This window comes from Anser anser (genome assembly GCF_964211835.1).
Source record: "Anser anser genome assembly, chromosome: 4".
Lineage (NCBI taxonomy): Eukaryota > Metazoa > Chordata > Aves > Anseriformes > Anatidae > Anser > Anser anser.
In genome coordinates this window covers 62,887,706-62,905,822 of record NC_139724.1, presented here as the reverse complement: position 1 = coordinate 62,905,822, position 18,117 = coordinate 62,887,706, and the positions used below count along the sequence as shown (strand labels likewise).

Genomic DNA, 18,117 nt, shown 5'->3' with positions numbered 1-18,117 from the left:
TAATCACAAGTGAGAACATGAGAACAATTAGAGCGCTTGGAGCAAGAGAAAACAATGAAATTTCATGCCCAGTTGGGCCCCCACCAGACCTTCAGAGTTAAACAGAAAACGTTGCATTTGCAATGCCCCCTACTCAAGTATTCCTTTGAGGTATTTTGATCCATAAGTGAACAAAATCAGTGTTAAGCTTACACAACAAATGGAGATGTAACTGCTGTAACTGCTTTGGATCCAGTTACCATAATTAAACTGTAAAAACAAGGCAACGAAGGCTCCCATAGTAACAAAGAAGTGTTGACACTGTACTTTTTTAAACAAATATTACAAAATTGAATTTTATTGAGTTTCACACAAGATGCACTTATAAAATTGATACAGAATGACATTCAACAGAAAAAAATGAAAGCAATTCCAAGCTTCCTTTAGCAACTGCTAAATAATTCAAAAATAAGATACACCAAATTGACAGATAATCTGAATTTCAATGTGTGAACATCTCCAATTAGTAGAAAATACATCAAATTTTAAAGAATTTCAGATGTTTCCCCAGCACAAATCCTCTTCCTTTACTCTCATCCCTGAACAGTAACCACAGATTTTGGCCATTACTCCAGCCCCCCTCACTGGGAGAGGAGAGGCCGACAGACTGCAGCAAGAAGTTCCCACCAGAGCAGACGACACCAACCCGTATGGCAAAGCTACCTCATTACCGAGTCTGCTCGGATACATCATAATTCTGTGCAGTTGGCTCCAATTGCTAAACTAGCACAGTCCTGCAAGTTTCAGGGATTAACACATACATTAAACTCACATTTTATATTCGTAAACCAAATGAACTCCAGCTTTCCCTCTCTGACAAACTGTGAAACAGCGAAAAGTAAATTTGTCATCATTTGTTCAGCACTGAAGCACTAGTATGATGCTTTTCCTTAGGAAGTGAAGCTGGTGCTTACTTAAATATCTGAAAGGCATTAGAAGTTAATGCTGTGTTTTAACAACAATATATAAAGAATTTATCATCAACTGAAGGGTCTCTTTTGAGGCCTCAGTTTTGATCTGAAATTTATTTCGTTCTCAGCTTCAGGATTCCAAACCATCTTTCATCAATTCTCCCCCAACTGCTGCTCACACCAGAGAGAAGATGCATTGTAATGCTTAAATGCACTTTATAGATATAGCGCATCTCCTTACGTTTGGCTAAAACCAATCAACTGAAATGGGTAATTCTGATTTGATTGTCAGTAAGAACTTTTACAGGCATGTTCTCTGGCAAGTTAATACACAGATGTCATTCTTGCCAGAGTGAAATCCCAAAATGCAGTGTATTATTCCTCTCTGTTACATTAACGCCATACGTACAGTTCCAACGCAACACTTCTGCTTGCTGCAATTCACACTGCCTTTCCTCGACATATAGCTGTACCCCTCTTACTTTTTCATACAACAAGAAAAAATCCTCAGCTTTATAAAATTATTTTATAAATAATCTGCCTTGCAGGACACACAGCTGAACACAATGAATGATATGTTTCTTATCTGCCCAGTTAGGCAGGACCTTCACTGTATTTTGTGATCTTTCCTTGGTGTTTGGTATTTAGATAAAATAGTATGCAGTAAATATTTCATTTAGAGGCAATTTTTTATTCTGATTAGTTCAGATACATCTTGAAAAGATTTTTCTGTTGACAAGAGTAACTATCCTGACTTGCTGTTTTATGTGTTTGTTGAAATAAGCACAAGTTTTGAGATCTCTTTGCAGATGTTTAATAAAACAAGATAACTCGAAAGGCAAGCTTCCTGTCATGTTGTCATATATATCCAGGAATATCCTTACACTGGAGGAACCTTCTTAAAAGTAGTATGTTCTGGAAGCGTGGTTTCATAATGCAGAACAGGATTATGCTTTTTTCCCAGTTTATTTTCCAGAAAAGTGATACTGCAGCTCTGCCACCAGGCTAGAGACTCACGATCCACCACATTTTCCAAGAGGCAAGTTAAAGATTGCTTACTTGACCTGACCAGATACCAAGCCAAGTTACTTGTAGAAAGAAATTAATATTTTTGCCATTAATAATTTAAGTTTTTAAATAAATATTTATGTGCCTTTTTGGCAACTGTCCATTCTGGTAGCATCTGCTGTCCCAACAGCTCAGTATCCTTAGCACATCGATTAAAAAGATCTTAGTCAATTCTGTTTCCACAAATAGTGAACCTGTCTATCTCCAACAAGTCTTTCTTTGAAGACCTGTGTTTCAATTCTGAACTGTCTTGGCTTATATCTTTTTCTTCTCCGTCAGGAGTTGTCAGAAATTGATCGGAATTGCTTGTTACAAGTAAAGATGGCGTATTGTCTTTCTGATGCACGGGTTGATTGGTAACTGACGTAGATCGATTTTCATCTGTGGAAATTCCTGTTGGAAGAGGAGACAGTTACAAAGATAATCATGAATTTAACACAGACATCCTGATGCATTCTTAACATGTAGATTCTGCCAAAGCTGTCCTGAAAAAGTGCAATGCATCGAAGCAGCAGAAGCAACAGAAGAATGCTTTGTGGAAGCCAGGTAACATGAGTAACTACCAAGCCACCACCTCTTTAGTTTTAAGATACAACATCCTTTTTAGTCATTCTACTTTTCTGATTTGGTCAAGGATAAAAAAAAAGAATTCTAAAGAACTTCAGAAGATAGTAAGAGCATAAGCAGTTGTTTTACTGAATCCTTTTGTGTTGTAACAAGTAGCCTGAAGTTGGACTCCGCATTCTTCTGCAGAGTCCATTTTTGTTGGCTTAGACAAGAAGATATTTGACAGTCCCTGTGTGAGTCACACAAGTATTTTCTACTGAAATCAAAGGAATTTCTGTAAAGTTGTTAGATGTGCTTAATTCTCTACACATGTACAACAAACCTCGTTTCTCTAGGGATGGCTAATAAATGGCTCACGCAGTGCTATGCACTTTAATAGTACTGGATCCTCTTTCTTCAGAGAAACTGAACATTGGCTCCAAAAAGTTCCAATAATGAATGAGATATTAATGAGCAATATCGATGTATTGTTTCCACATTTTGTTAAAGCATTTTAAAAATACATTAAAATGCACAGGCAATTATCAAGGAAATCGAATTTTCTTATTTACTCACTCCTCTTAAAAACTAATTATTGTTTCTAAAGGAACCTGAAGAAATCTGACTAATGTCGAGAATTTTACAGAATGATTCAAGGAAAGAGTATTTGACAGAATGGCAACACTACACAAATTATTCACTCCAAATAATTACTACAAAAACTTTCTTCTGTATAGGCTCCATTTGAAGGTAAATGGATTACTCCTCACAGTATTATACAAGTTTATTATACTAATTATATTTATTATACAAGTATTATACTAAATCTGCATCAAAAAAGGAAGAAAGTAATTCTAACTGTAGAGTTTTGTTACAAAGGTAAGCATTTTGCTAATCAAGCAGCTTCCACTGAAAACTGATCAGGCTACAAATGATTACCAGTAACTAGAACCTCCATTCTTCAGGAGAAAGTACAAAATTTCATCCTTCAAAATTTTAAACTGTTTCTGTGGAAGAGGTAGGAATTCTTGTAAATAAGTTGACAATAAGCTGACTTACATTATAAGCTGATAGAAAGCAGACCAGATTAATTCCTTTACTCTCATTCTAGTAAGAGATGAGTACAGAGTTTGTACAGAAAAAACTTGTTAAGTGAGGCACAGGGATCAATGAATATTGCAGAGCCCAGTAATAACAATATAGACACTTAAAAGCCGGGGAAGGTGAAATCATTCTTTCATGTAATTGAGGTTTCTATTACATACAGAGATGTGAGAAGGTATAAAAACCTGACAAACTGTTGAAAACTGAGCTTCCTCATCGTTAACGGAAGTTAAGAATATTCTGAATAAAATCAGCAAGAGATTTTGGCTTGCCATTTTTTAATTACAAATTTTCCATTTTAGGAAAATGCAGTGTATGCCGACTGAGTTGGTGAAACTGCTGCTGCTTTAGCTAAAAATAGTCTTCAGGGTTTATTTACTGTAAATTTAAGGGTCAGTCTAAGTATGGCTTATTAAATCTTTTACGCAAGTGTAGTATTAGAATATTTAATTAAAACATTAGCATCAATATGATAGAGTTAGTTCTCTAGTGGAACACAAAAGACATTCAGACCAATTCATATTACATTCTTCCATAATGAAACTAAGGCAACTCCATGAATTTAAGCTATTTAAAAATAAACATCTGCACCACATTTCAGCCTGATGTGATTTGACACAGCTGAGAAGCAGGGATTTATGACTAACACTGACAGATTCTTAACTCTACTACTGCTGGCAAGACACTGACAACTAATAAGCACCTTACATTTCAAGCTGTTCAAGGCTTTGGCAAGCAACAGAGTGAACACAAAAGCCTCACTGTTAAGTTGTCTAGGGCTCTCATTGAACTTCGGAAGTTCTACAACTAGTTCTACAACTATTCACAACTATTGGAAGATATACAATCCAACTCAGCTGACTGACACAATGAAGGTTTGTTTCCTTTTGTAACTCGTCACAGGAATATCATATAATGCCCCAGTCCAAATATACAGTAACCATTAATGCTGAGCACCTATACAAGGAAGCCACACTGCACAGACTTGAAACAAAGTGGGTAGAGACAAGCTGAAATTCCTATTTAGATTTCATAAAGCTTTTTCATTTATGTGCTCATTTCAATTATAAATAATTATGCCTATTTTGTGCCATGTTTTACATTAATTTCCATAACAAATGGATGAAAGGCTTCCTTATTTAAACTTCACCACTACCAGAGATGTGTCAATATTTACTTGTGTAGTATTGACACTTCTATCACCTCCATATACCAGGGTGGGATTTCACTGGAGAGGCGAGTGAGTATTTTTCATTTATAGAAGAGTACAGAAGAGTATTTAAGAGTATTATTTATTAAAAGACAATACGTGAACTAAAAGCAATAAATTCTATTTACTGACTTGTATTCACAACTGTGATACTGTACAATTAAGGTCTAGCAACAGGGCTACTGTGTAGTAAACAATGTCATACATCTGGTTTAATATTAAATTTAGTCTGAAAGCAATTTTATTACAGCTGAAAATAGAGTGAGACAGACTTACCATGGGTAGATTTAAACATGCTTTGTGGTTTGCCAGCTGACTTCCCTGGGGTGGCAGTTGGGACAGGATTGAATAATTTCTCCTCCATTTTTGCTTCCTTTACATATTGACACGATTTCCCCAGCAATACAATACTGTTAAGAACTTTTAGGGATATTAACCTGCATAAATAAAAGGATTTATTTACGTATTTGCATTACCAAGTATTAATATTAAACAATTGCATATGATTACTGCTGTCTTGGAACAATTAGCTAAGAAATTAAAACCCTTCAATAGCAAAAAGTAATTTCCTTTCCTTAACAATTTGTTTCAGGTTCAGCACTTAAAACCCTTCCCCCACCCTCTCCAGAAGGCATCTAGAGGAAAACACCAAGTTTAACGAAATGACAAGGACAGTTACGCAGTCATTTAATACATCAAATATTTAATCAAAGAATTAAAGAGGGCCCTCAACAGAGCAAGTCCAAATGAAATGCATTACTGTTAAATCTGTAGCCTTAAGTGTACTCAGACGAGGATTAGTAGTGGACTTTGAAACCTAAGAACACACATATAGCTTCCATAAATTACAGACTAATCAAACAAAGTCCTTTTAGGTATCTCAACAGACAGTCCATTAAATTCAACAAAACCAAGAGGGAGCACTGCAGTATCATCGCAGTACAATGCAGTTGATAGCAGATTCCTTTTCTGTTTTCACTAACTTGCAGCACAAACGTCAGCAAATCAGTGAAGTCCCTTGCACCTGTTGTCTCTGAAGAACAGGGAGTCTCATCTACCATCAAGCGCTTTTAGATTTACAGTTCAAATAAGCTTTGTAAAATCTAAGTTCCATTAGTGGTATATATAGTGGTATATAGTGCACGACATGCAGGCCAACATCCACTCCAGAGGTGAAAGCAGCAGCAGAGTAACAATGAAGTAGCCATCCATTCCCTGTAGGATCAATTATAAATATTCTCTACGTAAATCAACCTACGTAATAAAAGCAAATCAAATGCAGATGCGCTTTATTCTCCACTCTCTGAAAACCTGTTTATTTTGGACATTGCTAACAGACTAAAACGAAGACCTGAGGATAAGTGACCATTCGGAAATTAAACTCCACGGAGCAGTCTGACTGCTGAATCACAGTGGCCCCCAAGGACACCTGAACAGCAACTTCACTATCTCTGACTGCATTAATGTAATCACAACTCGTCAAACGGAAAAACAAAATACATCCCATTTTAAAGGAAATTTTATGTAATACATTTATTTTTAGAAGAAATTTAGAGAAATGGAAGAACAAAACAGAGCATACCAGACTACCTTCATCATCCAGAAGTACATTTTAGTATCCAAGCAACCACAGAGATTATTTTATAAAAGTTAAAAGCCATGACTCTACAATTTTATTAGGTTATTGGGACTGACTTTGTTTTTAAGAGTTGAAAAAAGATGTTAAGAAGCTTTTCCTACATATTTTTTTAATGTAATACATACTGTAAACACCTACTGTCTCAGAATGAAAGCATGATCTAAGTCGAATTTAATAACATCAGAAATTAAGAAAGGCATAAATCAACATTTCAACATTTCAGGTTCTCCTGGAAAATTATGCAAGAGTTTCTAGCAATTCTCTTTCATTCCTTCCTGCCAGTCCACCCCAGGCTCAAAGTTCTAACCACCAAGGAAGTTTAAAACTATTCAAAGTCTTTGAAAAATAAAAGTCAGGTTTCTGGACAAGACTCTGTAAGGCGGTAACTTAGAGACTTACAGTTGTTAAATACCAACACAAAACAACATCCTCTGCATTGTAGTCTCAATCCTTTGCCAAGCTGTTTCAGATTTGATCACAGAGTTTCTCACAGACCTATACTACACTAACCTGATGCAAAACTGAAATTCATGTTCACAACTCCAATTACTCAGAAGATGCAAGAGGTGAGTTAGCTCCAAACCTGAGATCATGACAGAAGCTAGAATTTGTTCTCACTTTTCAATAAGGAAAAATTACAAGTTTTATTATTCTTGTAACCTAGAAGTTTTAACTTTCAAACTGCAGGCTTGAACACAGCCCAAGAAAATCTTTTTGGTCCAAAGCTCTAAAGAAAGCCCTCATTGTTGCCTCTTTCCCCATTCTACAACTCCCCCCTATTCCAGCAAATGTGCTTGTCCTTGACCGCGCACTACAGCTTCCCCATAGACTAGCAACTATGCCTTCAAAGAGCAGTGTTTTATCCGGCATGTTAATCACGTTACTTCTTCCTGCCCTCCAAGACACAGAGACTGAGAAAATTCCATAACTGCTGCAGGAGAATGGTAGATGTAGGGAAGAATCACATATATGGAGAAGAAAACCACAACACTGAGCAGTATGAAGGTGCAGAGCTTGGTCTACCACAGCATGAATGTGACGGTCAGGGGCTAGTGCTTTCAATTATAAAGGGCTGGCTTCAAAGGGAACGTGTCACACTCTGGGGAAAAACTCCAAGTGTGATGCAGAGGACTACAGCTAACAGTTTAACATTTGGCCTATTTACAATAGCTTAAAGTCCTAGCTATCCTGCATTAAAGAGTCTCTATGCTGATTACTACCTTTTTTGCAGATCTAAGAGTCACATAAAACAAATGGGTATCACATCATTCTTTTCCTAAATTACTGTAAAACAGCAAACTCCTCTCTTCCAGCATCCCTGAAGAACTTCTGCCCCAGATCTAAAAATTCTTCCACTATCCAAGCTTTGATGCCTTCAGCTGCAATCACAGCTAGGTGGAACACTGGAACAGATATTCCCTCCATGCTATAGGCAAACCTGAAGAGCCATGCTGTGAATTACCATATGGATAAAGGATATCCAAAGTTTCTTTGTGCTGCAGCTATTTGAACCACTTAATCCTTTATGGTCAATTTTAGGAGGAAGTGATTGTTCTAACATCAATCAGTACCCTGAGACGACAAATGCTCACACAGTTCAGTATGCAACTTTCCTAGAGAAAGCTCATCACCATATAGTCTACAGCATGTCCCTCAAGACGGGCAAACTAGATTGGATTTAAAGCACAACTAAATGCATCTCATCTCAGGCTGGTAAGAAATTAAGGATAACACAAGCGTAAGCTGATGTGGCAGAAAGGGGATACTTGCAGGTCATTTCTTTTAGGAATATTCTTTCCTGTCACTGTTTTTTGTTAGCTAATATTACTTACTAACCCCACCCTTCTTTGAAAGGTGAGTCTCTCATCTTGCATTTATGTATATTCTTTCGTTAAAAAACAACAACAACAACAAACATGCTTTTAACTACCAGAGAATTATAGACTGGTTTAGGTTGGAAGGGACCTTAAGAATCATCTAATTCCAACCCCCCCCCCACCATCGGCAAGACAGAATTCATGATCTGCTCACAGCACTGAACTTGTTGGCTACTGCTGTGCATATTGCCTCTTTTGTTCTTTTCAAGGGTTTTTCACTGCTTCAAATTAAATTTCTCCCTTTATTCAAAGGGATGGCATTTGTCTGTTGTCATAAATTCTTTCCATTACCTTTCCAGAAATTATTTTCACTACTTCAGTAACTTATTGAAGGCTATAATCCCCAAATACAGGGACCAATCCAAGCGTTTTCAAATTCAGTTTATAAACAGAAGCATTTTACATTTAATTCTATTCAATATAAGTGGTGTTTACATGTATATCCAGATGTATCAACAGAAACTTTTTTCACATCTGATCACATAATGGTAAATATTTTGTGTGCATTTACTTACCCACAGTAGAACAGCACAACACAAAGATAAGCTAAGACTCCTTGTACTTTTATCGAGCTTGTTACGACTCTGATGAGCTGTTTTAAGGATAAAAGTTAAACGGTTATACCATACAGTACATAATTATTAATCAAATATTCTAACAGACCTTTTATTATTGGATAAATACAAGACAAAAGTAGAAACAGTTATGTTAATAGTAATTTAACATTCCCCTTGACAGTGCTGACTACCCAAGATTTTGGTTTGAATAAATACTGTACCAGTATCTAGTTAAAACTTTGCCAAAACTGTATTCTATCAATGTTTACCTCAATACTAATTACTACATAAAATAACAAACCTAAAAACCTCTCCCAAAGTCAAGGGCTAGAAGCTGAATTAACAGTCAAGAAATGCCAACATGGTAAGACAGAATCATAGCGTTTCACACTACACAAAACGTTCTGAATACGAAATTGTCTTGTGGACTAGATAGATGGACCACAAGTTGCAGTGACAGAAGATCCTGAAATCTGATTTTACTTCAGTATTTCACAGCTAGGGCTCCAACATAGCAAAACTCTTCAGTTTGTGTTAAAATCTCTTAGTATCAAGGATAACTTCTAAGAACACAATTAACTAGAAAAAGGTATTTCAATCCAGTTCTCACTGGATATGCTTTTATTTAGTGAAATAAATGATTATAGTCATAGCTTTTCTTTATTAAAAATTCTGGAATACAAACTAGGCAAAGACTGTCAATAGTATTTCTCCCCCATCCATTACAATTAAAGTTAATTCACACTGACAGTCTTCCAGGGCAATTATGTATTAGCATCTTTGTTTGCAAAGTGAGTACACATTCCCAGTGCTATGATGACTACTGCTTGTCTGTGTGTGGGGATGGGGAACATCACAGCAGCTATTTACAGACAACATTCTGTAGTAGTTAATTCAGAACAGATAGCATATGGACACAATTCCAATAATGTGATTCGTTTTATAGCAGCATGCCCATGTAACAGGGTCAACTGTTTCAGAATCATACATTCAAGAAATCTTACAAGCACAGTGTCCCTATACAAAAGAAAATTCAGCCATTTAGCCATTACAAGGACAACCACAAGGACTCCTACAAGAACCTAAAAAACCCAGCACATTACTGCTAACCTTCTGGCAACCAGCTGCTTTGACTATTCTGAATGAATGAACAGGATACTTGCCAAAAGGAATAAATGTTTAGTAAGCACAGATGTAGTTTAATTCCATTGCAACAATCCAAGTGCCCATGAATTCTATAAAATTAATATGTATTAAACTTTCTATGAAAGGCTGATAAACACTAACTCATTTGTGAAGTTGTAATTAGTATGTGATACAGGTTACACTGAATACTAACTCAACCTCATAGTATCACTTACTAAAACAGCCAGTGGAAGAGGAATAAAACCCATTCTTCTGGAAACTGAATCACTATAATCTGTATATGCCTAGAAAAAATAGAGAAAGAATAGAATTATTCATGCAAAGAAATGAGCTTATTTTAGCTTAGCACACCCTCTACATAAGGACTGATCTGCACTAAAAACACTATAGTGGTATAAGGCAAATTCATATTTTGAAATGCAAGTGCAGATAGTTATACTCACTGACAAAAAAAAGTAATACTATCGTGACTGGTAAGATTAGCTTCAGTACTCCAAATCAACAGCAACTGGAGTATAATATAAATCTCTTTATCAAGAGCAATTAGGACACTGAATCCAAACATGCTAAATTTCATCTGTAGATTGTTATGAGCTTAGGGACCATCTTTGTACTAATTTGACTTTGATCCTCTAGTATTATACAGAAAAACCCACAACAGGGATAAAAATGCAATTATCACGCTATCAATTTTAAATCATTCTAAAACCATCTATAATTAGCCTAAGATAACAGTCTTAAAACCATTGCAAAAAAGTGTGTTTACATTTGTACTCCTAAAACACAACTACTCTGCATGAGAACACTCATAGGTTATTGAAAGCCATGCTGAAGTTAGGTAGCATCACATAGGTGTGTGGTAACCAAAGGTAATTTCTTTATTAGGTATAATCAATACATTCCCTAGCAATAGCTATTGAACATACCCAAGAAAACTATCTGAATTGTTGTAAGTAATAAAGTTAATTAACAGAGCACCCATCTAGAGCGCTCATGAACAGTTAGAGACTCATTCACGAGAGCTATGCTGTAAATAGCACATCAAAACACAGTTCTCATAAAAAACACACGCAGTCTGTGTTCTGTAAATACCCATGCCACAGCAGTAACATGCATGGTACAGATATCCATACACTAGCTATGGAATATTGTATTTTGATCTTGCAGTTAAAACAGCACAAAAAGATCGGTCTTTTAAAAGTATCTTAATACCTTTCTAAGTTTGCTTACTTTCCCATATATCTCCAAAATGTCGAAGTTGTTACAACCCTCCACTGACCGTATTTGGAAGAGACTTCTCAACAATGTGTTAAATAAAGTCTGAACTGACCCAAACAACCAGATAAAAATAAAGTAAGTTATAAGGAAATATTCCTGTTAACTCTTATTAAAGAAGGCAGAGCACAATTTCAGTGTTGTAGGAGTGAAATTATTCTGTAAGTACTTCTTTTTAAGTATTTGTTCCAATATGCCACTATAACAATTATATTAGTTAATACAAGAAAATGCCTTTGTTTTCAGGCTTACATTTTTCTGTCGACTGCTAACAAGGTCAAACGCAAGACTGGCTCTGTACTCACTGTAGACCTGGAAAAAATCCAGCACATTGGATGCACGATTAACATGGTTAACACACTACAGAAGCAACTGAATTAATACAATTTCTCTAAAAATATTATAAACAGTTATGTACAGACTGAAGGAGTCAAGCCCAGCTTTCCTGAGGTTCAGCTACACCCTTCAGATGAGTCTGTATTTCTGTAGTAACATACATACCTACAACAAATAAGACTGCAATGCTTTCAGAATTGAATGAGATTGTAAAGCTTTTATGGAATTTGAAGATAATCAACACCACACAGTAAGAAAAATCACATTTACTTTTCTCCCTAAGAGTTATCATTTGTTTTAAACATGTGAGGTATAGTATTGGGATCAAATTAAACAAACGAGCGAGCTTACATACTAAGCAAGTGATCCCATGAAAAAAGAAAATTTTATCAGGAAGATGAAGAACGCTTTTCTCTTTCTTTTTCAAACAGCTCTGCCCATTAATACAGAAAAATAAGGGGAAGTTGCCTGGAAGGGCAACTTGCATAGGAGGTGCTCAAAACTTCTGAAAAGCTTCACCTAGCACCCCCATGTCATTGTAACTTCATGCAAAAAAAAAAACAAAAAAAAAAACAAGGTTTGTTAGATGAACTTCACAAAACTATCACCTGCTACCCTCCACACCCCAAGCTGTTTCAGCACACATCTTCGGCTACCATGACTTCATTATTTCTCTTTCCTGTACTCTAAATGAAAGTAGGGCATGCATAAACGCCTCTGGCATAAGGGAGCTTATTAAGTACATTATTAAACTTGTTTCTACACCACACAATGTAGTTACTAGAGATGGTGGAAGTGATAGCACTTCCAAGTTTTGACCTCATTTCCTGAAAAGTGGTTTTAATAGCGAAAAAACTCTAAGTCATCTCTTTGCAAATTTATCAAGTGCATTTGACTTCACACAGTGCACAAGACAAATGGCCAGTGTATCATGCCACACTACACAAATAATGACCTCACCTACTGCTTTAAAAGAAGGACTGCATAACATACGGTCTATGAAATTACAGGAGTGGAAAACTGATGGATAACCTACTTCATATTTGTGCTGCAGAGACAGTACAAAAGTGCTCCTGATTTCAGATTCCACCTTTAACATGCATTCAAGAATAGAGATTCAGAAGCCTCAAGATCTGTTCCCCCCCCCCCCAGGGCCTGAATTATAACTTTTTTTTTTTAAAAAAGACATACAAGCTCTGTCGAGAATGTAAAACATTAAACTTCCTTCAATTTATCTAGAGACCACATCACAAAATTATCTGCCAGTTATGTGAATTGTGGTTATTTTGTGAACTGTTAACACAATACTTTCAATAACTCACAGATCTGCAACTACCACTTTAGGAGCAGAGGCGTTTGTTGCACGTTATAAAGATCCTCAGAAATGTATTGTATCAGGAAGTTACCAAGCTTTTTCAAATTGTATCTTATACATGAAAATAACCAATTGTTGCATTTTCTGTACTGAAACAGGATTTTAATATTTAAAAAATAGCAGAATAAACTACAACTTAAAATAGCATTTAGCAAGCTAAACAAGATACCTACATCTGCTGTGATGTCATTGAATTTTGTTATAAAGGCATGTTTCACAATATCCACTGCAATTTCTGAAGCAACCACCATGCAAACATCTGGGAATAACACCCAAAGATGATCTGAAGGTTGGGAAGAAACAAGTTAGACCATTTAATTTGACTCCAGTATACAAAATGACAAGATCTTTTGTTCAACAGTCAGAAATCCTCAAGTGTCCAAAGCAGCGTCTGTAACTTTACCTCCCCACTCAACAGTACTATACAATTAACACTACAAATAGGATCAGATTCAAAAGCCTCAACATTATAAAGGCTTATCTTGACCAGGAACACGGTCTTTGCAAATACTGGATAGTAGGTGTTAAGTATACATAAGGAACTGACCAAGTGCCTGTAGCTGTAACCTCTTAGGTGCTTAAGGTAAAATTTAGGTAGCGAAACACTGAAGCGAAACACACCACACAGACCTAGACTCGCTCAACGTTATTAAAGTTTAAACATTTTTATTAATATGAAGCCTAACTTTTTAACCAATATTTGTTCAATACTGTGTTAAAAATCCTAAGTATAATCAATATTAAATTATGACTTGAGATATTTACAGTTATTTACTGTTACTTAACACACAGGAATTTAGCATTTTCTATTTTATTTTTCTATCGGTTTACTTACCTGGATTCCATGAGAACTGTTCCATATTTCTTAGACATACAATTAGTAGCAGCACATAATTGGTGAACCTCTCTTTTATATCTAGTTAGGAAAAAAAAAGATGTCAACTCCAAACAAATATTTACCTACATAAAACCACAGAATGAGTGAATATTTGTCTATCATTTACTATGTCTTGCATTATACAACCTCTTTCACAAGAAATTTGATCAGGTTTGATGGGGGGAGGGGGGGGGAGATGCTGGGAACTTCACCACAGATAGGATCTCTGCAGCACCCACCCAATGCTGCATCAAATTGGGGTTCCCACCATCAGAACGAACAAAAGATTTCATAACTTGCTATCACCTTTTCCAGTATGTTAATAAAATAGTTATCTTTCTTGATAAAGTTCCTGCCTTTCTTGTGGGATCTGAAAAGAAACAGCACCTCCTGGTGCAAGAACAGAGACAAAACACCTGTCGTTTCAAGTTAATTAGCAAGGCAAATTTCACTTTCTACAGATCTTGGATATGAAAATTACTATATACTGGGTCCTGTAGTACAGAAAAAAGGTTTCAAGCCAACTACTACACCTTATTTAGAAGATTTCTTCCTAGGCTTTTATATTGCTGCATTAGAAGGGATGAGCTGGATACATCAGCTCAGTCATCAGAACTGTAAGAACGAAGAAGCCGTCAGACCTGGGGTGGAGTCCTATGACTTGACCTCCCAGACCAGGCAGGGAGATTTTTTACTTCTGTACCCAATTTCCAGAAATGATCCATGCAGATTGCTTCAGTAAGCACATTTTTTCGTATATTAAAAAACCTTCCTGCAGCTGCATTACTGAATAATAGGATAACATTTGAAGCGTAACAGCACCACAAATTGCTAAGTCTGAAGACGTTTCTTGACAAGACTTTTCAGTTATTTTCACTGAATACTGATTTAATGAAAGCTTAAGAAAAGTGTTTTCTGCCAGTATTTTAGTAATCAACATCACTTTTAGATATTTTCACTGTAAAGTTAAATATTTTTAATTAAAAAAATGTGTTTAAGAAGTGGAATAAAAATACGTATTAGCATAGGATAAACTTCTTGTCAAATCCTGCCAGTAAGAGTATTTTTTGGCTTTAAAGAACTTTCAAGAGGAAGATTTAAATTTAGTGTTATTTTTTCTGCTTTGTGATATAGTTAAGTTTCTGTGTAAACAGTCTTTCATTTAAAGGATCACAAAACAATTTAACACTTGCATTTATCATCATTGCAATTTGCAGATGAATGAGATAAACACATCAGCAGTCAGATTTCAAAATCTGAAGCAAGCCTGATGCCTTGAAAAAAATGAAAACAGTGCATTTTCAAACAAACTGCTGCTTTTCTGTTTGTTTTTTATATACTACAGTTGGGTTCTCTTGTTTGAAAAATCTAGTTGGAATGAAAAAATATATTCTGTATCTCTATTTGTATAAATACTTTTGAACAGATCATATGCACAATACAAATTTGCATTTTTTATGTAATAACCCTATTGGCTGTGTGCTAAATTTGTTTTAGCACCTCAAATAAAAACTAGCTATTCAAGGAAAAATAGCGTTCTTAGAAATAGAATCACATTTTTGTCCTATTGAGACAATATGGGCGATCAAGAATTCAAGTCAGAATGATCACATTCATCAAATTAAAGCTGTTTTCACACTAATATTGAATAAACAAGATCAGCCTCTTATTTCACATTTTCCCCGATTAGCACAGCCATACATACCGCTATTTGACATTTGAAAAAGATTGTTCTTCTCAAACTTCTTGAAAACACTTCCTTTTATTTCAACGAACTGCAATTTTTAAAAGCAGTTATTTAGTTTCTATTGAAAACAAACTGGTGCAAGCAAATCAGACAATCAAATAATCTGAAAATTGACAGTGTGCTACACTAAAATGAAGGATGCTGAAAAATTTAGGGCAGCTGTATAACAAAGCTACATACTTACATTATTGGACATCATGATGGTAAGCAATGATTTATTGTGAGAGTTGAAGGCCACATTGAGGGTTGTTGCTTGAACCATTATAAGAATGGCATGCAGGACTGTAGATAGCAGGGTTAAGGAAGCATATTTGGAAATAATTTTTCTGCACAAACAGCACTGAACAGCATCAAAACTTGATTTCCTATTTTACTTTCAAAGTTAAACAACCAAAAGAGTTTCTATCCATCAACCTAGGTTTGCAGCAAGACAGTACTTAAATCTACGTAGTGTACACACAGTGCTTTACAGCATGTAGTAATTATGCTTTCTCATCCTGAAAGAGCCCAATCAAACAGGAGAACTGTAATATTACCTGAAGGGGAAAAAAATCAGCCTAAAGATTCCACAGGCAATGGGGGAAGGTACAAGAATTCTGAATTAATCAATGTATATATTTATTTACAGATCATTTTTATCAGTTCACTGTAACGTTACTTCACACATGCATTTCTCCCTTTATTTCAAGGGAATGTTTTCAACTATGTTTCTACCATTCCACTATCTTAAAGATCCTGTGACCCAAAATACTCAATCACAAAACAGTAACCTAATTTTCCACGAAGTATCCAGCTACTGTTTTTTATTTGAGTCCCTGAGTATTAAAAAAGATGTCTGCTACTGAAATGAAATACCGTTACGAAGTATTTTTTTTTTAAAAAAAAGGATACAGACATACAGCACTGCCATGAAGAAGTGAGGAATCACACCTATATGGGCTCTTTTTCTTTCCTTCGGTTCTGTAGCTGTCCAGTAAAGAGCATCCAAAATATCTTGTCCAAATGAAGAAAACAAACGATCAGCCACCTAAACAAGAAGAACTTTTTACTGCCTTCCAGCAATATTTTTCTCTAAGACACTTGAATATGCCAGTGTAAGTACAGCTCAACCTAAAAAACATTTCACATGAGTTTTCAACTCTTTTTGCTATCATCCCACTCTCAATTTCACAGTTAGATGAGTCCTTTCATATATTCAGCAACTTATTTTATCTTTCAAGTTTATTTTCCCCTTTTCAACAGTATTTACAATATGAAACCATATAGTATTTATCTTAGATGCTTCCTTGGAAGACATCCAAGTACAGTTCAGACTTCAGCCTTTAATAAAACAGTATGTCTGTTGCATCAAACCATTGCTAAAAATTTTTGCAAACCATTTTTCCCCTGACTCTGTGACTTAACAGGGAAAAAAAAAATGAATTTTGAATGCATGACAGGAAATATCAGCTCACAAGTACAGAAAAGACTTAAGTTAGATTTGGCTGTATTGTTTTCTTACAGCTTGGAATGAGGTACATACTCAATACAAATCTACGGATAAAGCAAAAATCAAAGTTAAAAATACTGCAGCAACACTAAAAGATATAGAGGGGCTGGAAATTCTGCCAAAAGCAGATATTTAAAAAACAGAAAAAACACCTGCAAACGTCTGAAGTCTAACTAAAAAGAATATATGTACATAGGAAAAAACGTAGCAGTAATTCTAAAGGTAGAAAAAATATGGACAGAAAACTGAGCTTGTAATTCAGTAACACAGCAAGAAAGGTCACAAGGAATTACACCAGCTCAACACTTCCTAACTAGCAAGCACAGAAAAGTGAAAATGATTAGAAAGAAATGCTTTTTTTCTGCCTATATACTCAAGTTCAATAATTTTTAAATTGAGCTGCACATAGATCCAGAAAAAAATCACTTTAAAAATTAAATTCAGTATTACAAGTCACGTGTCTGGCTAAAATAGAAAGCATTTTTTACTGCTTACTAACCCAATCAAAATGAAACGGTTAAGTATGAAAACCGATTACCTCTACTTAAACAAAACTGATGTTTCTTACTGTCTTTCTGTAAGATGACAACTTTGGGCATATTAAAACAGCAGACAGCAATACAGAACTGACTGCAAATATTGAACCACGCCCCGTTAACTAGAAAATAAATTCTAAAGACAACATCAGTAAACAGGTCTCACATCATTTCCCAACTTTGTTAATTAACAGAGTTCTAAAGGTAAGTATTCTAAAAGGGATACAAATAGTATGTTTTAACTTATTTGAGCCAACATTCAAATTTCCTGAAATATGAAGGCTGAATAAAAACAATTTACTGGGTGTCTCAAGCAAGCTCTACTTTAATCTTTCAACTTTTAACTTAATCTTTTAATTAACTTGAATGTTACTCTTTAATCATC

At 35.4% G+C, this 18,117-nt stretch overlaps 1 protein-coding gene across 1 annotated transcript in view; it reads right to left on the bottom strand.

The window, feature by feature from the left end:
- Positions 1-306: 306 nt before the first annotated feature.
- Positions 307-18,117, bottom strand: part of TAPT1 (transmembrane anterior posterior transformation 1) — a 39,999-nt gene continuing 22,188 nt past the window's right edge. Inside the window, exons 5-14 of the mRNA XM_083835771.1 lie at positions 16,599-16,734; positions 15,892-15,989; positions 15,666-15,735; positions 13,919-13,999; positions 13,257-13,366; positions 11,625-11,684; positions 10,313-10,381; positions 8,910-8,986; positions 5,155-5,315; positions 307-2,411 (exon numbers count right to left, since the gene is read on the bottom strand). Coding sequence (XP_083691897.1) covers positions 2,182-2,411; positions 5,155-5,315; positions 8,910-8,986; positions 10,313-10,381; positions 11,625-11,684; positions 13,257-13,366; positions 13,919-13,999; positions 15,666-15,735; positions 15,892-15,989; positions 16,599-16,734 — 1,092 coding nt within the window. The 3' untranslated portion in view covers positions 307-2,181. The remainder of the gene's footprint in view (positions 2,412-5,154; positions 5,316-8,909; positions 8,987-10,312; positions 10,382-11,624; positions 11,685-13,256; positions 13,367-13,918; positions 14,000-15,665; positions 15,736-15,891; positions 15,990-16,598; positions 16,735-18,117) is intronic.